Here is a 16,336-nt window from a genome sequence, read left to right on the forward strand (position 1 = left end):
AGTGCGGAGGGTAAAGCATGTGTGGTCCAAATTCTCAGCTTGAAAATATCTGAGATGTGAAAAAGCATGCCTAGCATGTAAGGTTTGGAAACACTCTTAGCTAGGAGGTTTGGAAGGTTTGGAAACACTCTTAGCATGTAAGATTTGTAAGGTTTGGAAACTTTGGAATGAAGAGCATTACAATAGAATTTAAACATCATAAGCTATGGAGTTTAAGATTTAAGCATCTTAAGCTGGTGCCCTTGCAAACTATAGTGCATATCTTTTACATGTTTAGACTTCTACCTCATGCTGTACATGCTTTTAAGATTCTTGCTTCCTCTCACGTCTCTTACTACACAAAGGAGCATTTAGATCTGATTAATTGTGGGTAAGATTGTTGAAGCGCATGTCTAATATTGAGGGTTGAGGGTACGTTGTCAAAGTTCTTGAGTCAACATGAGAATATAGCTTAGACGTGAAAGAACGTCTGATATCCAGGGTCAAAAAGCTTATTTATGACTAGAGGTGAGACGAAGGACTTTGGAAATAAGTGCACTACTATGGAACTGTTAAGCATTCTAAGCCGTTGTCCTTGTACATCTCTTATTCATGTTCATACTTCTACCTTGTGTTTTATATGCTTCAAGGTTGTTGCCTATTCTCACATCTCTTAGAACAGTTGAGACACACAGAGGACCACTTAAATCGAATAAATTGCCCCAGAGTTGAACATGCTTATATAGTATACACCACAAAACTTCTATTTGCTTCAGGCACCTGTCATACATGGATGAAGCATTACAAAGACTTCCGAGTAAATTGAAGCTACACCTGCCATATCCAATGTTCTTACAAAAGAGAAGTATCTACAAACCCATAGAGTAGCACAAATGTGATGGATTTTGTTACAGAAGCTGCAGAAGCTTTGCAATATTAAGCCTCACGACGAGATAATGCAGATGGATTAGTTAGAAGATCTAGAGACTGTCTCAAATAAGAGGTAGCAGTTGCCACATCATCAAAAGCAAGGGCACTAACAGCAAACCTTGCAGCTTTTTGAGCGTCAGCTATTTTCTCAGGTGGAGGGTGGTAGTTGTGTGTCTCCACAGTAGCAGCAGGAGCACTAGAAGTCCGTTCAAGCCCAGTTGGATCTTTTGATCTGGCAACTGGTGCAGCTCCTGAAGGCCGTAAACTGTCATTCAACACTGTCGATGTAGGATAAACAACTGCATTCTGAAATTGACCACCTGGAGGTTGATAGTAAACGGCATCTGTAACCTCGTTTATATCAGCATATGTTATTGGCATGGTAGGCACAGCTACATCAGCTGACTGATCATGGTGATTGTAAGGGGGCCTATTATATGCATCCAAAGGAGCATTTGATCCATACTGATGTGTGTCTGGAGGAGAAACAGATGCATCATGTGCAGCTGGATATGGGTAAAATGATCCATGATAGGGAGATGTGTAGCCAGAGAACCCCGGATCAGGACCCTGATGTGGCGCCTCATGTTCAACATTAGTACCTGAATAATGCTGTCTCTGGTCAGACTGGAAAGCATGCGGAGTAAAGGTCACTGGATGACCCAAAGACGAGGTAGATATCCCAGCTCCAACATTTAAGCCTTGTTCAGCAGGTGGTATTTGTTCTGGGGCCGTCAAAGAATCCTTATCAAACGATATCTATCAAACCCACCACCCCCAAAATCAAACACTACATCAACATATTATGAACAGCATAAAATATAAGAAACTGATGTTAGTACTCGTAAACATGAAAGAATAACCAACCTTAGCCTCTCCACCCGAATCTGATGCATACATATCTTCTTCACCACCAGGTGGACCTGGCACAGGTTTCCTTCCTTCACTCAGAGCTTTACGGATATCTGCTGCTTTCCACACTGCATATTTTTGTTTCTGCTCCAACTATTCAGCCAAAAAAAATTGCAGTGGTCAACACAGCCAATAGAAACTCTATGCTCTACTAAAATACGTCAAATATACTTACGTCAGGCTGCAATGGGCCAAATTGATGTAAAATCTCTATAAATATGCTTGCAGCATAAAATGTTTTGGCAGTATTTCTGGGAAAGAACATGAATAACATCTTTCAGGAATTAAGCATCTGGATCAAGTGGAAATATAGAGAGGAAAAAAAAGGTGGGGGACCACAAACAAACATATCCAAACTTACATGTCAGCCCTCCCTGCTCTATCTTGCTTATCAGCCTTTCTGAAAACACCTAGGGCAAAACCTTCCACATGGAGATTGTCATCAGGACTCACCACAATAGATTTCTTGTCCTGTAGAATGCATCCAAAAAAGAAAAGGAAGACGTTTAGAACAGCACGGACCTGAGAAAGTTTCCAAGTCAATGAACCGTCTTTAATGTTACTTCTAAAAACATAGGAATGAAGCATGTGATTCTACCACCAACAACAGGACAAGTATGCCTTTCCAACTTAGCTGTAGTGACTGTGATCAGTGCTGTGGTATCACAAGGAGCTCGTATTCAGTTTGAACATATAGCAACTGCTGGTTGACTAGAGCAGGCATAGACCAGCAAAAACACAATTCTACCAGAAGCTAAGAGTCCACCTTAGATAAAGAAATCAAAGGTGAACTCAGTGACCAGTGAGGGGACTCAAGCAGAATCTTAAAAAGGATGGATAAAAGATTACTGATTCACCCCATGTGTCAGAATGGCACAATGTGAAAGTAGTGTTTAATATGCATTTATGTTCTTTTCTCTCTATTCTCATCTATCTTGTGTTCTAATGAGAGCAATGGAACTGAATCCGCTAATGTCCAACATGACAAGATACAACATAGCCAATACCATGGTGAAAGAGGACCAACAATGGTAGCCCACCCAAACCATGCCATGGCTCATGTCCAAGGTCTCCACAATGAGATGCCAAAGTACACACGTAGTCACCAAATCACCAAAGAGCAAGGGTACATATATATTGAAACATCCCCCAAGGATCCAACTTGCACACAAGACACGACACAAGCCATATCCACAAATAAAAGGGACTGCACGTCAAATGTAACCAGTAGCTGAATGCTTAGCACTATTATAAGCAAGCTCAATCTAAGGAAGATAACACTCCAAATAAGATTGTTTATGAGAGACATATGAACATAACATATCCTCCATGGCTTGATTTGTCCTTTCGGTCTGTCCATCAGTTTCAAGATACTCTAAGGCAACATTGACAATCGAGTTTCCAATTTTTGGAAAACCGTTTGTCAAAAATGACCAATGAACTTAGGATCTCAGTCACTGACTATTTTATTGGGCAAACATAAAGTCTATAAAGATGTTCAACAAAGAGACCATCCAACTCATGGCTTTTTCATAGTCATCTTTGTGGGTTCGAGCCATTTTCATCAATCGGTTGACCACAACCCAAATTGTGTCATAACCTCACTTCGTCCAGAGTAATCCTACTACAAAATCCACATAAATACTACTCTACTTTCTATTGGAAATTTGTAAAGATTGTAACATTCCCACCTATCTATGCCATTTAGCTTCATTAAGTTACCACTATAGGCATTCACGCACATAAGACTCAGCCATAGTCTTAGTATACCGTTAGTAAAAGTAGCAAGTAACCAAGCCCAAAGTCTAGTGTATGCTAGGATACCCAATGCTCGATGCATCGTGACATTCACATAAAATTTTGTTGCAGATATCCTGATCTTCATCACACACACACTTGGTGAAACCAGCCTTCTGTTGAGAAACCCTTCACCCGCAGTTTGCGTTTTTTACGTTTCCGTGTTTTGCGTTTAGGATTTGCAACCCCAAAAAGGGGCACCATCCTAGACTGACTGTGCCTATTTATAGGCCACTCTCTCATTCATTACTTACGACTGATTCATTCAGTTTATCAACTCTTCTCTCCAGCCTCTCCACTACCCTCACACCCCTTCATGAGGACATTGCGGTTCGTGGTTCGTGGCTATCTTCATCATCTTCCTTGTGCTACGGCACCCTTATTCCCTTGTATCACTTTCACTCCATGATTCAGATCTTCATCATTCCATTCTTCAGAGTTTCTTCTCTCTTCTCTTCTCTTCTCCTAGTTCACTTCGTGTTCCTCTCCGCAAACCCTATTGTCTCACTGGTACGCCATCTTTTGGCATAGTATCAGAGCTAGATCTGCTCAAACAACTGCAAAGATCCTCCACTCCAATGATAGCAAAGACCGGTGGTGGGTTGGGCATCCACTTCTCTTCTTCTTCCGCCCCGCAAACATTACTATCTCGCTAGTACGTCATCTTTTGATACCTTCCTCCTCGGATAGGGTGGTAAATAACCTAATTAAACACTAATTACAGCAAGCATAAAATTCATATAAATTGAAAATACACATTACCACTTTAATCTTAGACATTGGATACACTATTGGTTCCAAAACCAACACCCCTTGCAGTCTTTCTTTAACTTTTATTGCAAATGGATGGAGTACAACTAAGATCCTCTCACCTCCTCTGCTAATCCAAGTATCTCTTGCTATCAAAACTGACCAACAAGCCTCCAAAACAATTTGTCCCTTAGTTTGCTTGGGGATTGGCCTTCACCGGGCTCCTTGAAAAACAAATTCAATCCCAAATTTGATATTGGCTGGCTGGCCTCTTAAATCTTCCTAAAATTCCTCAATTTCAGCTACTGGAATTGAAGTCCTAAACTCTCAATTCTAAGCACGCATCTCGAGGGGACTGTCAATGTTATGTTTAGGCATCTGTGCGTGAGCTGAGCTGAGAGTAAAGGTATAGAGAGTTGAGAGCAGTAGAGTGAGTGAGTGAGCACGACACAATGGGTATTCGGTGCAATGGCAAATGTACCACATTTTAGGTTTTGAATATATATAAAGTACAAAGTATAAGGGTGCGTTCACACCCGAACACAATAAAAGACACAGTGAGCCTTTATTCCCTACAACCTCCCACCTGAAGGCAACATGCTTGAAGGTAGAGGAAAGAATCAGCTAAGTATATGTATGTACAAAGCTGAAAGACACATATACTATACAACCCCCATCATCTGGCAACAATGAGCAAACTGCTCGGCTGGGAGACCTTTCGTGAGAAGGTCTGCAAAATTATCATCTCCTGCAAAATATCCAAGAGATTGCTCCTCCTGTGAAAATAAACACATATCCTGAAGTAGGCTTCCTGCAATCAAGATGGCCAGCATAGTCTACATCTGTGAAACCAACAACAGATGACTTCTACTTACCAAAGCAGATACACAAATCCTTTGTGCCCTTAAGGTATCTCATGATATCCTTCACTACTTCCCAATGCTTTTTGCTAGGATATGCCATGTATCTGCTAACTACTCCTACCGCAAATGCAATGTCAGGACGTGTAGCAATCATAACATACATTAAGCTACCAACAGCTGAAGCATAAGATATCTTCGCCGTTTCAGCCTTACCATCATCTGATGTAGGGCCGTCATCTACACTAAGATTCACATATGGAGGCAATGGTACACTAATAGCTTTCCCCCCTCCATATTAAAACCTTGCAGAACTTTCGTAATATACTCGTGCTGTGACAAATAAAGAAGGCTTTTTTATCTCTCTACGCATGCCAAGAATGTGATTTGCCTCACCAAGATCTTTCATATCAAAGCTATTGTGTGTTAAAAGACACGGGATCTAGAGAATGGCAGTAGCTATGGTGGATCGAAGAGAAAGATTAAGCTCATGATGACATAGACAAAACTTGACCTGTTACACAAGTGAATTAGGTTCCAAGATTGAGACTTAGACTCATAAACACAATCTTGTGTATAAGACTGACAATGATCAAGACACTAACTGAAATGGTAAAGCATCATGATATTGCATTCATCATTATGAAAGTAACATCCAAATACAATGTTATATAGAGATGGGTAGGTGCCAGTCTTCCTCTATATGAATATGGGATTCCTACAGCCTGCATGTCCTCAGCCCATCTGCTCTTACAAAGAGACAGCATGGATGTGATTGCAAATCTCAACACCCCTCCTCAATCACAACCAGAAAGTACCAAGTGTATAGAGGCTTTAGTAAGAGCAACACCTACAAAGTGTGGGCACACCATAAACATGGCAAAACACCAGAGGCCATCGCAAAACAAGCTTAAGTGTGGGTACCACAAACATGGTGGACATCCAGACTTGATCTTGTACTTATTCTTCACTTTGCTTGCAACTTCGATATCTACCGCTTTGATCTTTTGGTCCTCTCCTCCTAGGTTCTCCTGGTCTTCTTCTTTATTGGCTTTACTTGCATTAGTTGCATTAGTCTTCATGTCCATATCCCCCTCAAGCAAAGGTATCATCATCTTTGAGGCAACGGAAATGACTTCAAACTCTTGCACTTTCTCCAAGGTAGGAGGCATTTTTTCAAATAGTGATAGCACTTGAATGCTCACAACTCCATCATTCCCTGTAGGTAAGACAAGCACATCTTCTATGTGCTTGAAATGAGAAACAAGAGTAATGTTACTCTTCGAACAAGATATCCATTTAAAATTATTCATGCTTGGTACTCTCATTAGTGAGGATCAGCTTAAAAAGCCTAAGAGTAACCAGCAATGAGCTGATCTTGAGTGTGTCAAAGGACACAAGACAGTAGTGTGAAGGCACACTTTGTATGTAGTATTAAGAGATACTATGATGATTGTTGCTTGCACTCTTGTTGAACTTGACTGCTTCTATCCTTCCAAATCCAAATCTTATCTTGAAGTTGAGCTTGCTAAAGCTTCAGATTTGAATGGTTAGATGCTTGAGTGTTGCAGCAGATCTTTGAGTGGCAAAGATTGAGCTAAGAGAATGTAGTGGAAAATGAGCTTGAGACTGTAGCAATGAAAAACTTGGTGTTGATGTCGTCTCCAAATCTTCCAAAGTCTTCACAAATTTCCTGGATATGACACAATAGGTGTTAAAGTTTTGTGCCGGATTAAACCCACCCATAAACACCCGCTTGGAATAAATGCACCCAACAGACCTTCAAGACGCGCTCATTCCAGCTGCAATGATAATACAGGAGGTGCAGTCCAAGCCAAGAAATAATAAGACTTGGTCTTACAGGGATCAGAACAAGGGAATGTTTAGATCTCAAACCAAGAGAGCGCGAGACCGGAGAGGCAGTACCATGCTCAACTGAGCTCTAATACCATGTTAAAAGACACGAGATCTAGAGCATGGCAGTAGCTATGGTGGATCGAAGAGGAAGATTAAGCTCATGATGACATAGACAAGACTTGACCTATTACACAAGTGAATTAGGTTCCAAGATTGAGGCTTAGACTCATAAACACAATCTTGTGTATAAGACTGACAATGACCAAGACACTAACTGAAATGGTAAAGCATCATGATATTGCATTCATCATTATGAAAGTGACATCCAAGTACAATGTTATATAGAGATGGGTAGGTGCCAGTCTTCCTCTATATGCATATGGGATTCCTACAGCCTGCATGTCCTCAGCCCATCTGCTCTTACAAAGAGGTAGCATGGATGTGATTGCAAATCTCAACATTGTGTAAGCTCTATTTTAAGGAGTCCAAGGCATGAACATCCTTACCTGCAATTAGCATGTCATCCACATATAAAACCAAGAGAATAAGGTTGCCATCTGCTGCCTTCTTGGTATATAAGTAATGATCATCTTGAGAACGATGAAATCCCAAAGATTGCATGAATGTATCAAATTTGTGATACCATTCGCGTGGTGCTACTATAGACTTTTGTTGAGTTTACATACCATGTGCTCTTCTCCTTTTGCAACAAAACCGTCTGGCTGCTGCATATAGATTTCCTCATGCAAATCGCCATGTAAGAAGGCGATTTTTACATCCATCTGTATGAGTTCCATGTCCTCAGATGCAACCAAGCCCAAGATGGTTCGCAAAAGTAGTCATTTTAACTACAGGAGAAAAGATTTCATCAAAATCAATTCCATGTTCTTGCTTATACCCTTTAGCAACCAAGCGTACCTTGTACTTGGGCAAAGAACCAAAAGTGACTTTCATTTTGTAAACCAATTTGCACGGTAGCAGTTTTTGTCCTTTTAGCAAAAGTATCAAATCCCAAGTGTCATTCTTCATGAGAGATTCCATCTCTGATAGCATTGCTTTTTGCCATTTCTTGCTATCCTGTCTATCCATTGCTTCCTGGAAGCATGACGATTCACCACAATCTATTAACATGACATAATCAACCACATAGTTTACTCTAGGAACAAACCTTCATCACCATATCCTAGAAAAATACATTTACAAGACTTTGGCTCAAGTTTGTTGCGTTCTTCCTTGCGTATGTGCACAAATGCCTCGCAGCCAAACACTTTCAAGTGTGCATACAAAGGTAGCTTGCCCGACCACACTTTTTGGGGAACTCCCCCCCCCCCCTCCCCAAAAGACCTATTTGGTGACCGATTAATCAGGTGTACGGCTGTCATAACAGACTCTACCCAAAAACCATGGGGTAAAGCAGCATGTGACAGCATTGTACGGACCTTGTCTTAAATGGTCCGATTCATACGCTCTACAACACCATTTTGGGGCGGATTATGAAGAGCAGTAAGCTTCCTCTTAATCCTTTGCTGTCACAAAAGTCTTGAAAGGCTTTAGATACATATTCCCCACCATTGTCAAAGCGAAGGCATTTTAACATCTTACTGGTCTGATTTTCAGCAAGTGCCGTAGTAGCAAAAATTGCTATAGCATGCTCTGTGTGTGTGTATGTGTGTGTGTGTGTCCCCTCCCACAAATAAGCTACATGCATAGCTTTCTCACTATTCATAGAGTGCTCTCTCTCTCTCTCTCTCTCTCTCTCTCTCTCTAAAAAAAACTAGGCTCATGGTTTAGACATGTTGTAGGCAGCTCCATAGCCATCTCTCTCTCTCTCTCTTTCTCTCTCTCTCTCTCTCTCTCTCTCTCTCTCTCTCTCTCTCTCTCTCTCCCTCCCTCCCAAAAAAACTAGACTCATGGTTTAGACATGTTATAGTAGGCAGCTCCATAGCCGAGAGCTCTCTCTCTCGCTCTCTCTCTCTCTCTCTCGTCTTTCTAAAGATAGAGAATCTTGGCTATGGTGCATCCCAACAACAAAGGTAATAAAATACTTCTTCCCCCCTAGAGATAATCCTGGCATTTGACATACATCTGAATGTACTAACTCTTAAGGGTGAAGACTTTAGAGAAAGAGACTTTTTATGTGACATTTGAGCATGTTTACCATAAATACAATGATCAAACTATTCAAAATCAACATACCTCAAAGACGGTAAATAACCCAAATGAGAGAGCACTTTCATTCAAGATTAACTCATGTGTCCCAACCGGCTATGCCACAAAGAAACACTTGGCTGCTCAGTTATAGAGTATCACTTTTGAATCCCTTAGCGACAATGTGGGAGCCCTTACATATTTTCCATTTGCTATCCCCAAAGGTGGTGTGATAGCCTTCATCATCTAGTTGCCCTATGCTTATCAAGCTCTTCTTGAGCTGAGATATATGTCTCACATTATGCAAAACAAACACGGAGCCATGTTGAAATTCCACTTTCACACTGCCAATGCCTGCAATTTTACATGCATAGTTATCCCCCAAGTGAACAACACCACGTAATGCACCATTGTAGTCAAAGAACCACTCATGATGTGGTGTGATATGAAAAGACACACCTGAATCAAGTATCCAAGTGTAAATATCATCCTCAAAATCTACAATCAATGCATGTGCATCCAAAGAAGAAGCTAGAAGTATATTACCGTCACTGTCATTATCATGAGTGACTACATTGGCCTCTTCTATTTTCACATTGCTCTTTTCGGCATGCTAGCTGTCCTTGTTTTCAGCCTTGTTGACTTCATTGTTTTTGTTTTTACCCTTCTCTTTCTTCAGCTGAAAACAATCCCTTTTGTAGTGCCCCTTTTTGCCACAATGATAGCACTCCACATTCTTTTCACGAGATTTGTTGCGTGCTCTGCTTTCAGAACTGCTCTTATGTTGAAATCTGCCTCTAGTGTGTAATACATTTGAAGACTTGTTTGCTTAGTTATTCTACCTATTAAGTTCTTCCATCAGCAAAGAACTCTCTACATTAGAGTATAACAACTAAGCATTCGAATTACTCAAAGTTGTCTTGAAAGTATCCCAACTTTCGGATAGAGTGCATAGCAAGAAGGTAGCTTTGAACTCTTCATCAATATGAAAAAACAAAGCAATTAGCTGACTGAAAATTGAGTTAAACTCATTCAAATGTACAAGTATGGTTGTACTCTCTTTCATGCGAATGTCCATCTGTTTTTTCAATCAATAAACCTTGTTGGCTGCATTTTTCTGAGCATACAATTCTTCAAGCCTTTGCTACATTGCATATGCTGAATTCAGCTTCTTAATATTGAAGAGCAAGTTGTTTGACACTGAGAGCTCAATGGTAGAGCGAGCAAGCTCGTCCAAGTCATCCCACTCGTCTTGTTCCATGTCTGCTGGTTTGATTCCCCTTGTTTTGATGGGCTTTACATGTTTCTGTCGTGTTCCATCAGTGCTGTTCGTCTGCGCTGAACCTGTTGCCTTGTTGTGTGGGCCTGGTCACGTCACGGACGCTGAGCCTGGTCACGTGTGCACTGACAAGTCACGTGCAGGTCCCGTTTGGCCTGCGTCAGCCTTAGCATGTCGACTGTCTCTCTTGCACCTGCCAAATACTAACGACTGGTGCATGAAGCTCCTGCTCGCCTGTCAATGAGCCTTTATTACCAACAGTCAAAACCCTAATTTCTGCTGTAAATTAGGGTTTGCAGCTGAGATTGATTAAAATCTCTTCCTCTAATGGCTCAAACTACTAGAAAATGCTAAAATAACTTGAGAAATGGCTAGGAGATGAGAGAGTATACTGTAGAGAGAGAAACTTCAGAGTATCATCACGAGAAACACTGAAAAGCTATCAATGGAATCACACACATTAGTTTGGTATGGAGAAAAAGATCAGCGTGAACATGGCATGACCAAAAAGTACCAAAGCACAAACACCAACCATATAAAGCTAAAGGATGTCATAGGGCCTCACTAAGTGTGTAGACTATAGTGCACAGGTTACATGAGTATTACAAAGCTTATGATTGGAGCATGCAAGTACATACAAGGCCTAAAAAAGTTGGTCTGAATAGTGGGAATAGAACGATTGATGAGGCATGTCCTTCCGTTCTTGAGTGTCTTCTTCTTCTTCTTCTTCTTCTTTATGGTCTTCTTCTTCTTTGGCAGTTGCTAGGTAAGCCTTCTGTGATCTTGTCCTGGCATAACAAAATTTTTCAATGTGTCCCATTCTTTTGTAGAAGTCACAAACAATGTCTTTCTTCCCTTTGTACTTATTATTGACATAGAGAACATGTTCTTCCTTTGAAGTGTGTGCTTTTTCTTTTCCTTTGAGTTTTTCTCTTCTTCTAGGAGTGATGGTTTAATGTCTACCAACTTTAAATGTGGCATATTAATTAGTGTAGTGGAGACATTACCAAATTCTAGAGAAAGACTCTTCAGCAAAACTCCAATGCATACATCTTCATCCATTTTTTAATTAATCCCTACACGTTGCATTAGCAAACTTTCCATATAATTAATATGGATTGCAAGGGATGTATTAGCCTTCATATCCAACCTAAAAAAATTTAATCAACAATCCATCTTTTGAAGATTTAGATTGGGCACCAAACAGTGTGTTCAATTATTCCCAAGTGGCAAGAGATGTATCACATGTGTCTACATGGTGGATATCACTGTCATCAAGCTCAAGCTTGATGATGGCTTAGGCTTTGTCATCATTCTTTTACCATACTGCTCAAAGAGTAACATCTCTGGGTTTCTTTTCTCAGTCACTAGTTATTAACCAAAGGCCCTTCTTCATCAGGATCAACTTGATCCTTGTCTACCAAGTGTGGAAGCCATTCCTTTGGAGTGACATGACAGTGAATCTTTCCCCATACTTGATGGCAAGAGCAGCAACAAATCAACTTCAACAACTCAAGTAAATCCAGCAAGAGAATTGGAAAAAAAAATGGTGCCAAAAGATACAATAGCTATTAGTGTTTAAACAATACTATTTAGTATCAAGTGATACTATCTCGAAGCTTAATGTCGGATGTTGATGCTTGATCTTCTTGAACCATCTTCTTGTTGAGTTTGAGGGTTGTACTTGCTGAAACTTCAGTGGTATAGTGGATCAAAGTTGCAATTAGTTATTTGAGCCAAGGGAAGTGGGAAAATGAAGGAAAATATGAGCTTGAGTAAAAATGGCTATGGTGGATTTAGGGTTTCTAAGATAAGGGCCTAGTTTTTTGCTCTGTGCAACCACCACAATGAACCATTTGGCTTGAGATTTGAATGGGGAGTAGCTTAGGTCATGGTCTTTGATTGCCCTATGGTTGCAGGACTGATCGCGGCCGGTATTGATAGCGGGAGCTGTACGACAGCAACAGGGCGCAACAATCTGAACAGCAACAGGGCGCAAAAATCTGAACAGCAACAAGGAAGAAGGCAATGTCGAACAAGAGAGACCACAGTATCGAGGTTTATTGTGACAGGAAGTTACGCCCTAAGTCAAGGAACAAGTCCCCAGAAGAAAGCCAGTTAAGATCTAGCTTGAATGGAGAGATCCAAGAGCTCCAAGGCAGGTGGATATTGTCGGCTATGGCTACCAAGAAGGGTGGAGTGAAAATTGAGTGAGAGATGAAGTCATCTAATGAAGTTGCATTGACCAGAAGTCGTAGAGAGCTGGAGGGATACTGAACTGAGCTAAACCATGCTCACTATGGCTCTAGTACCATGTTGAGAAACATGGATCCTTGAGCAAGGTCTAGCTATGGAAGACGAAAGTCAATGACAAGAAGTATGATAACTAAGACTAGACACTGATTGTTACTCAAGTGAATTAGGTTTCAAGATAGATTAGCTTGGACTCATAAACACAATATTGAGTAGAGAGAAGTCTGAAAGTACAAAGTACAATAGTGTTCATCATTTAATTCAATGTCAAGTACATGCTTTTATAGTTGTAGGATGGTTCCCCTTTTCTCACTGTGCCTATGGGATTCAAGCAGCTTCTCCTAGGTTGTTGCATGTCCCTTGCCCTACTGCTCCATACAAAGAGGCTGTCTTAGCAGTGTGATGGAATAAATCTCAATACTGGAGGGCTCCAAACTGCCGTTACATACTATAGAACTGATCCCTGGTGGCTGCAAATCACATTAGCATCCTCTCCTTGCTCTCTAGCAGCTTCCTTCTCTCTCACAATGACTGGAATAGACTTCCACTAGCCCCCTAAAAACGTTTTTTCCACTTGTATGGGCAAGTTTTGCCAAGTGGTAGCCTTCTAATCCCATTTTTCAGCATTATTCAGTTTATTAAATTAATTTTTAGAATATTATATTCTAGTGCTCAAAAATTTAATTTCACTAGCTAATAATTAAATTGGCTAGGCCAATTGTAAGTATCCATGAACAGTTATTAGCCCTTAGACCAATATTAATTAATTAATTAATACATGTCTCTAATGTCACCAGTAACATTAGTGAATAATAAATTGGTCTAGGGCGAAATCTGACACCAGGTACCACCTAGTACCTATCAGACATAACTTATTACAACTTTTGCCTTTGGCACCACCTAATATCTTGGATTCCTAGGTCCCCGCACTGTGCAATAATGAACTTGCATCTCACATGTGTAAGTCACTTGAGCACATTTGATTAACTTTTAATCAAATACTAAGCAAAGCAATAAAATTTCATGTCCAGTGACAAACCACCCCCTTGAAATCTTTCCAATCAACCTCAATTGCATGGCAATGTGCCAAAGAAAAAGCATATTGCACTGGAATTTCCATAAGGCATCAGGGCCACTACTGTCCAGCCATGCCATATGCCCTAAGCCTACTAAAAATCTCCAACCAACATATACATAACATAAAATTGAAAATTAGTCCAAAATTGTTGCTAGAGATCCATTGGATACATCCATAACTCATGTTTCTCCATTGTTCTGACTTCAGAACCATGGTAAAGCATATTCTCAACATAAACCATGGCTGAAACTGTCAATGGCATTTACTAAGATGCTGCTGTCCATGGAACCAATTGTAAACCATTGAAAACTAAGTATCAACTGATCATAAATATGAGAATTCATCACAAACTGATTGCAAAAACTGATGTAAAACTCATCCCAAAAATTGCCACAAACGATTCTCAAACCGATGATCAAAAACTGAGCTTAAACATCATCAGAATTTTTGTCTCAAAACTAAGGCAAAAACTCGTGCTAAACTAATCACAAACTTATGCAAAAGTATAGTTTCAATACCCACGTGAAACTCATAGTCATCTGCATACATCTCATAGTGACTAGTACACTAAGTAGTAACCTCATGGCAGACATACTGTCAACACAATATCTTGGATATATACTTAATACATCCGAGATCCACCGCATACAAGAGTGATCCACAATTGGCGGAGTGGAAGTGCCACCTCTCCCTTGAGCATCAAGCAATACTCCGAACCTCTGCTCTGTTGAACCTGATTGAGTCCAAATCAAAGTCGGCTCTAACTGAAAGGTCCCTCAATAAAGTTGCAAGAACTAAGGATGGTCTAACAAGTCATCCTCTTCCATCCACTTTGCATCTATTAGTGAGACAATGTTGAAGCTTCACCAAGAAGTATATGAAAACTTTAACTTCACTTGCCTCGAAACCACCACTAGGTTGTAGGCGTTCCTTCTCCTTAAGCATTGCGATGCTTTATACTTTCACATTGCTACAATTCCAAGTTAACTAATATGCAACATTGCATCCAGTTGACTAGCCCCTCATGTGTACCTGACATGCAAGGAGCACCATATGCATTAGGAAACATTCTTGCTTGCATACTTTGGACTATTGCAATGTGACGGTGCATGGAAATTTGCATACTACCAGCCATAACAAGATACAATTTTACCATACATTGCATACATTACTAGTAGCATTTTTCCTCGTGACCAACATTATAGGGCACATTTGTATAACCAGCATTAATACCATGAGCCTCAAACACAAAGGGCTGCATATATGTATTGCCAAACTTGCCACTTTGTGCCCCAACATCATGCCAACATTGTTATACATGGAGTTATGCATATTACTAGCCATATCCGAATACATTGGGCCTTGCACACCACGCATTGGTTGCTACATACCATAAGGAGTCGTGTCATATATCTTCGTATGTGATCCCTGATCCACCATAGCATGGAAACTAATGCCACCACCTAAGTAACATGGCTGCCCCATAATTGCATGCATGCCTTGCTGTCCAAAAAGCATTGGATTGGCACTTCCAAGTTGGCCTTGCACATGCATCAATAGCCCCACTCACATCATTTGCTTATGCTCACTACCCACATTTAGAACATCATGCTACTGTATTGGCTCTTCCTTCGGTGCTTCTTGTTGTCGCAAAGTTCTCGAAGAAAAATTCCTCTTCTTGCCTTTGCTACCCTTCTTTGAGGATTCAAAAAGTGCATAAACTGAGGATCATTTACCAATTGCATAAACATTTTAGTGTTGTCCTTAGTTGATCTTTATACTAGTCATCAAATTCCTCTTCCTCTTTTGCTAGTCATCAGCTTCAAGAGATCTAGAAGGATCCACATTTTACTCTATACCAACATTATCAGCTTGTTGTCCATCTACGTGCCTTGTCCAAGATCAGGCATTGCATTTTTCCCAACACTTTGTGCACCTTCAGATCGAGAGGCATCATCCCTACTTGATCCTATCTCACTATCCGAAGACATTCTTGTTGTAAAGCTCAACTAAATACAATTTCAGCATTAGAGCAATGCCTCTGACCTTCAATCAGGTGCCTCTCTGGCCCACCAAATCAAGGTAATTAATGGTATCCTAGCAATGTAATCATCCATTGTCATCTAGCCCAGTTAGGATACCTCGTTTTCACTAACGCGACCCGAGTTCAAATCCTAACAATGGAACCTCGAAACCAACCTTCCTCCTCAGATAGGGTGGTAACCTGATTAAGCACTAATTACAGCAAGCAAAAAATTCATGTAAATTGAAAATGCACACTTTACCACTTTAATCTTGGGCATTGGACACCCTGTTAGCCTTAAAACTCACGCCCCTTGTGGTATTTCTTTAACTTTTATTGCAAATGGATGGAGTACAACAAAGATCCTCTGACCTTCTCCGCTAATCCAAGTGCCTCTTGTTGTCAAAACTGACAGCAAGCCTCCAAACCAATTTGCCCCTTGGTTTGCTTGGGGATTGGCCTTCACCCTA

At 40.5% G+C, this 16,336-nt stretch overlaps 1 protein-coding gene across 1 annotated transcript in view; it reads right to left on the reverse strand.

Annotated features, from left to right (window-relative positions):
• Positions 1–681: 681 nt before the first annotated feature.
• The window catches only part of EXT-LIKE (hydroxyproline-rich glycoprotein family protein), a 50,996-nt gene continuing 35,341 nt past the window's right edge, over positions 682–16,336 (reverse strand). Inside the window, exons 3-6 of the mRNA XM_087666456.1 lie at positions 2,183–2,292; positions 1,997–2,072; positions 1,777–1,914; positions 682–1,668 (exon numbers count right to left, since the gene is read on the reverse strand). Of these exons, the coding sequence (XP_087522582.1) occupies positions 916–1,668; positions 1,777–1,914; positions 1,997–2,072; positions 2,183–2,292 (1,077 nt within the window). The 3' untranslated portion in view covers positions 682–915. The remainder of the gene's footprint in view (positions 1,669–1,776; positions 1,915–1,996; positions 2,073–2,182; positions 2,293–16,336) is intronic.

The sequence above is a fragment of the Lygodium microphyllum genome, chromosome 25, assembly GCF_053477565.2.
Source record: "Lygodium microphyllum isolate KBCC chromosome 25, Lygodium_microphyllum_v1.1.10, whole genome shotgun sequence".
Classification (NCBI taxonomy): domain Eukaryota; kingdom Viridiplantae; phylum Streptophyta; class Polypodiopsida; order Schizaeales; family Lygodiaceae; genus Lygodium; species Lygodium microphyllum.